This window comes from Rhagoletis zephyria, unplaced genomic scaffold (genome assembly GCF_001687245.7).
Source record: "Rhagoletis zephyria isolate East Lansing unplaced genomic scaffold, Rhagoletis_zephyria_1.1 Rzeph_scaffold_02507, whole genome shotgun sequence".
Classification (NCBI taxonomy): domain Eukaryota; kingdom Metazoa; phylum Arthropoda; class Insecta; order Diptera; family Tephritidae; genus Rhagoletis; species Rhagoletis zephyria.
Window position 1 is genome coordinate 54246 of NW_016159591.1, and position 6898 is coordinate 61143.

The 6898-nt window shown below is 38.1% G+C and overlaps 1 protein-coding gene across 2 annotated transcripts; it reads left to right on the forward strand.

Moving 5' to 3' along the window:
- Positions 1-417: 417 nt before the first annotated feature.
- Positions 418-6188, forward strand: LOC108367031 (uncharacterized). Of its 2 annotated transcripts, XM_017621553.1 has the most exons (4): positions 418-1264; positions 5225-5230; positions 5261-5409; positions 5465-6188. In XM_017621553.1, the coding sequence occupies exons 1-4, from the start codon at positions 1120-1122 to the stop codon at positions 6167-6169; spliced, it is 1005 nt and encodes a 334-aa protein (XP_017477042.1). In that variant the 5' UTR covers positions 418-1119; the 3' UTR covers positions 6170-6188. The 2 variants fall into 2 exon arrangements, with proteins under 2 accessions (XP_017477042.1, XP_017477041.1); XM_017621552.1 differs by having other exon boundaries at positions 5225-5409.
- Positions 6189-6898: the final 710 nt, after the last annotated feature.

Genomic DNA, 6898 nt, shown 5'->3' on the forward strand with positions numbered 1-6898 from the left:
ATTATAGTAACCTAGAAACGCCGAAGAACTATTTGCCTTGCGAAACTTTCAGGATAACTTGGTGTTTCTGTAAAAGGAAACGCTTATGGCCCACTTCCTAATGTGCAACCAGAACTTCTTTTGACCTGTGTTACATGTACGACTGAATCGAAAAAGTTACCATGTTAAAAAATAAGTTACAAAATTACCAAATATGATAAATAAAGAAAACAATTACCAATTTCGGTAAACAAATGCCAATGCGGCAACACTGCATGTGTTACATATGTACATACATACGTACGAGGACAAACAGCTGATTCCGTACGGAAGGTGCGATCAGTTTCGCTCTTTCCTTAAGCAAATGACGTTTGGCGAAACTTGACGAAACTTGATGTTAAGCACATTATAGTTTCAGAATAGGATTTATGTGTATTCGCAAGTTTGCATACGCTTGCTTATTCATATTATAGTTAGCCCTTATAAGAAGAAACGCAACATAGACAAGTCATCATTCGGCGATCGAAAGGCAATACGGTAAGATGTAAAGTAGCAGGCTAGAAAAGTGACGGCCGCCTGCAATGGAGTGGTTGTTCTAGTTGAACGACGATAAGTCGGCCGCATGGAGCGCAGCTATTGTATTTTGTAGTTGACTGCGCTGCTTGTTGGACGACGATAAGTCGGCCGCCTGTAACGTAGTTGTTGTTTTTGTGACTACTGTCCGTTATCCGTGCTTGGCGATGAGCCGACCGCTTGCCGCTTAACGTTCACTAAGTCTTGACGATGCATAAATGCCTTTGGATTGCTAATGGTGTGTTTTTCTTTTATATTTAAAACAGATTGAACACTAAAACTGTTGTGTTGTGTGAACGCTGTGTGTATATGCGTCGTTCTATGTATACGTTTTTGTACAAGCCCCGTGTTTCCGTTTTATAAGCGAATTTAATACACATATGTACCATCACATTGCACCCCGTTTGCTGGCAAATTATTAAAATGAAATTATTTTATTAAAACCCACTACAACTCGTGTTTAAAAATTCTTCCGAAAGACTTAAATTTACAAGTTGACTTGAAGTTGCTGAATTGTGATTTAGAAAAAAAATTCATTTGAATTGAATTTTGTTCTATGACACGCATATGTGCATATACGAATGTGTAGCTAATAAAAGCTATAGCAAATCATCAACAATAACATCAGCAGCAGCAGTAAAGAGATTGTCAACAGAAGGCACAGCTGGAAGAAATCATCAACACCAACAAGATAAGGAGCAGCACCATTTATGTAAGACTGTTTTTATTTTATGTAGTTTAAATCATATAAGAAATTGCAACAAAGCTGGAAAGTTTATTAAGCACATTTTCAATAATGTCAATGACAAACAATGATATCAATAACGCATCCAATAGGGACGAGGTTAATTACACTCAGTTAGAGGCTTTGAACAGATCAAACAATGTTATTGAATACGTAAAAGAAACGATTGAACCCAGTATAACTTGCGACGAAACTTTGGACGTAATAAAGTCCGTTCCAAAATGCAAAGGAAAAATTTATAATTACGTTAGTTGGCGTGAGGCAGCCAACAACTCTGTGTCATTGTATACGAGGGCAAGTAGGAAGTACTTGCCTCTTTGACAATCATAAGGAACAAAATAACGCAAGAAGCAAACGACATTCTCACCAAACATGGTACAGCTATAAACCTTGATGCGATTCTAAGTCGATTAGATTTTGCATTCGCCGACAAAAGACCATCACACATAATAGAACAAAAGATAAGTGTGCTGAGACAAGGATCGAAATCCTTGATAGACTTCTACAACGTGGTCAATCAAAAACTAACGTTTCTAATAAACAAAACATGTATGACTCAGGACACGAACTCTGCCATTACTAAAGAACTTAATAAGAAGAATAGGGAAACATATCCGTCATTACTAGGGAAGACAAAAATATGCACAAAAAACTTAATTATATGATGATTTAAATGACTCCAAAATATTAAAAATATGTTTGATATATGCCCCAAAAATGTATACATATAACGAAAATTTTTCCGATTATCGCAATAAAAGTTTTTGTACATACATACATATATGTATTGAAAATGAACGCTCTACGTGCCAAGACTTTGATGGACACATTTTAAAAGATAACAATTCTCCAGGTGAAAATATTGCAACATTGTATTGAAGTGTTGCTTCCCACCAAACATTTTTGTTGTTGTTGCAGTTACAGTAGATGTAGAATAAATTACGCTGATTAGACGAAGAATTTTCATTGAATTTTTCAACTACCAAAACCGGTTTAGAGCGAAACTTCACTATTGGAAAACAACAGTCGAAATATTTTTATGAGTATATTAAAATTATTTACTATACAGTTAAACAGCTTTCGCTAAAAACGAAAAATGTTCATTGAGTTTTTCAACTTCACTATTGGAAAACAGCAGTCGAAATATTTTTACGAGTATATTAAAATTATTTACTAGAAAATAACAGAACTTTCCATTGTTTGTAAGCCTTTTCTTTTTGTCAATTAAACAAACCTCGTCGGAAACCCTGGCTATCTCTGCAAAGGTATTGTTACATGAAATTATGCGAAAATTAATTAACTTATTACCAAAATAATCATTTATGTGCTATTTTATGCATTTTCGCCAAAATATGTATTTTGTGTCATAATATGCATTTGCATATGCGATATGCATTTGCATATGCGATAGGCATTTGCATACGCGATATGCATTTGCATATTTTTGCCTTCCCTAGTCATTACAAGTACAAAATAAGCAAATAAATTATGGAAATGCACAAATGAGAAAAAACAGCATGAGTTGGCAAAATCATAATGTGCAGGGAAATGGAAGTGCGCAAACAAGCGCACAAAAGCAACAGAAATTGCAACGTGTTAGCAACATAATACTAAGTTCAAATTGACGAGTTAAACATGTTAAATGGGTTTGAACCAGTTACATGAACAAAACATGTTTATAAACAAGTTAAATCGCAAAGTCCGAAGCGTTAACCACTGAGCTATGCACACCCCGTAAACTCTTGTTGCTAATTCATTTCCTTTTTCAATCTACCACTATCAAGTGCAGCTGATTTGTCGCTATTCAAACTTGACAGCGTGGTTTTGTTGTCAATTTATTTTCTTTTTTGTACAGTTTCAGGCAGGCTCTTCTTAAACTATGATTTGTCAATGTTATTGTGGCTAGTTAACGTTTCATTTTTAATATTGTTATTGAGCTTTGTTCCACGATTATGTTTATTAGGAAAAATGGACAAAGCAACAAAGTCTAAACAGTACTTAGAAGTTGTAGCAGCTATTTCGGAGATCACCACATCTCCTCAGCAGACTTCTTTTTTCTAGACTTCAGCAGGGCTCGAACCCGCGTCATCAATGAGCAAAGTCAGAAGCGTGAACCACTGAGCTATGCACACCCCGTAAACTCTTGTTGCTAATTCATTTGCTTTTTCAATCGACTACTGTCAAGTGCAGCTGATTTGTCGCTATTCAAACTTGAAAGCGTGGTTTTGTTGTCAATTCTATACATTTATTTTCTTTATTGTACAGTTTCAGGCAGGCTCTTCTTAAACTATGATTTGTCAATGTTATTGTGGGTAGTTAACGTTTCATTTTTAATATTGTTATTGAGCTTTGTTCCACGATTATGTTTATTAGGAAAAATGGACAAAGCAACAAAGTCTAAACAGTACTTAGAAGTTGTAGCAGCTATTTCGGAGATCACCACATCTCCTCAGCAGACTTCTTTTTTCTAGACTTCAGCAGGGCTCGAACCCGCGTCATCAATGAGCAAAGTCAGAAGCGTGAACCACTGAGCTATGCACACCCCGTAAACTCTTGTTGCTAATTCATTTGCTTTTTCAATCGACTACTGTCAAGTGCAGCTGATTTGTCGCTATTCAAACTTGAAAGCGTGGTTTTGTTGTCAATTCTATACATTTATTTTCTTTATTGTACAGTTTCAGGCAGGCTCTTCTTAAAATATGATTTGTCAATGTTATTGTGGGTAGTTAACGTTTCATTTTTAATATTGTTATTGAGCTTTGTACCACGATTATGTTTATTAGGAAAAATGGACAAAGCAACAAAGTCTAAGCAGTACTTAGAAGTTATAGCAGCTATTTCGGTGATCACGACATCTCCTCATCAGACTTCTTTTTTCTAGACTTCAGCAGGGATCGAACCCGCGTCATCAATGTGCAAAGTCCGAAGCGTTAACCACTGAGCACACCCCGTAAACTCTTGTTGCTAATTCATTTCTTTACGGCGCGTTTACATTAGACAATGCTGTCAAGACAATAAACAAATACGTATTAGTTGTAAAAAACGCTGATAATTGTCTCCGTAGCGTAGGCGTCCTGACAATAATTAAGACAATTCATTTTGAGCAAAATGTCGAACGTAAACGTTGAATTATAAGGTGCAGAAATACGCATTTCGCGCGTGCTATTTAAGCTAAAAACTAAAAAATAATAAAGAAGAGACAAAGTTACATACACATCAGCGTCTCTTGTGGTATTTTAATTCTTTTGTTATGAATTTCTCTTCTATCTTGCACCAGACGTCAAAATTATTGTCTGCATACGTCAAATCATTGTCCGATTTACTGTCTTGAAAATAATCAAGACAGTGATTCAGACAATTGGAAAAGTATGCATGTATTAGTGAAAAAGTGTGCATGTATTGCTATTGCCATGACAGTATTGTCCGGTGTAAACCCTAAGTTCTTCAACCTACTACTATCAAGTGCAGCTGATTTGCTTCTTTTTAAACTTGACAGCGTGGTTTCAGTTGTCAATTCGATACATTCGTTTTGTTTTATTGTATAGTTTCAGGCGCGCTCTTCCTAAACTAAGTCTTTGTTAAGAGTTTACGGGGTATGACTGTGCCTTGGTTAATGCTTCTGACTTTGCGAGGAGATGTGGTGATCCCCGAAATAGCTGGGATAACTTCTACTGCTTTTTTCCATTTTTTCTAATAAACACCACGATTAAAAAAACTCAATAACAATATTAAAAACGAAATGTTAATAAGCCAAAATAACATTGACAAATCATAGTTTAGGAAGAGCCTGCCTGAAACTATACAATAAAGAAAATAAATATTTAATTATATATACAACAGTAAGCACGCTGTCTCTTTTTTTTATCTACTTCTAACTTATCAAATTTTTTTAAACTTTTGATAGAAAATTGTTTCTTTTTATTTTAGGTTCTCAGCTCACGGTGGACGCTGTAGACGTGACGGAAATTTCGACACATGGCGACGTTGGAGTACTTCCGGAAGGATTGGTGCTTGGTGAAGGAGGTGCACTTTCTAGCATCTCAATGCACTCTTATTCTGAGAGTGCAACGGTCGGCGAAGATTGGTGCAATGGTGGGCAAATAGTAAGTATTGTAAATTGTTTGTTGTACAATAAAGTTAATTGTACTACAATTTGGTCATCGTTAGCATTTATTTAACAATCCAGCGATACGAACCGAGCGATTTGGGAAATCCCTTTGGAAAATGGCAAAAATTCAAGACCTAAAGATCGAGGAACTCAAACAGGAGTTGGAGAAGCGAAATTTAGCAACCTCAGGAAGAAAAGTGGAGTTACTATCACGGCTGCGAGAGGCTATGGAAGCAGAAGGCATCGACTTGGACAAATACGACTTCCAGGGTAAACCCGACGATACATCCGCAAAGGACGAACAGAAGGATGAGGCTGCATGTTCATCGATGGATGTGCATCAGACATCCGGGAGGTTTGAAGAACAGAAAAAGGCTCCTTCGTCATCAACAGCTATGGACATGAACACGTTATTGGCTGCCATGTCACAGATGTCATCACAGATTTCATCCCAGCTGCAAATGCAGGAAACACGCTTGTCATCGCAGCTGGAAGCACAAAAAACGTACATGTTGAATTTATTCAAAGATAACGCGGAACTCAGGGAGAGACAGGATAAAATCGAGGAACGACAAGATAAGATCGAAGCGCTTATTAAGGAAAAACAGGACAAAGTCGAAGCTAAGGTGGATGAGCTTGAAGATCGTCTCCGGGGTTTGCAGTTGAATCGTCCAGCTAATCCGAAGAACGCTCTGCTGCACCGCCGCTGCATTGTTCGTTGCATTAAAAGGACCTGCAGCGGAAATCTTGCAGACTATTCCTGATTGTGAAAGGAACAGTTACGATGCGTTAATGGGTGCAGTGGAAAGACGTTATGGTAGCGAGCACAGGATACAGATTTACCAGATGGAGCTGGAGAATCGCTTCCGGAAATCCAACGAGACTCTACAGGAATTCGCCTCCGAGATTGAAAGGTTGGCTCATTTGGCAATTGGAAATACATATGGTGAGCACCTCGAAAGAGTAAAAATCCAGAGGTTCATCAACGGAATGCGGGACATGTATACCAAGCAAGAGATGTATACGAATCCAAAGCCAACATTTTCTGAAACGGTCTCGTATGCTCAAACACGTGAAACGGCGGCGCTCCTAAGTAGAGCAGCCTACAAAGCCCATCGATTAGAAGTGGAGACACCTGACGTGATGAACGAGATCCTGAAAACACTCAAGTCGATGGCAGGGAAGAATACTCCTGGTGCAACCGAGAGAAAGGATGGTGTAAGGAAGTGCTTTAGTTGCGGAAAACCAGGCCATTTGGCACGCGAATGTAGGACGGGTTCCAACAGGTCTAACAGTTCAGCAGTACGTAAACGCAGGACTGAGGATGACAAGCCCAACTCCGATCAGTCGTTAAACTAAAACGAGCCAGCAGTAAGGGGCGCGCGCTGGCTCCCGCAATTGCATGCCCCATAATCTCCGTCTCGCAAATCGGCAGAAAAGCGAGCAACGTTACTGTTGGTGGATATGTGGACGGACATGAGCGAGTACTAACT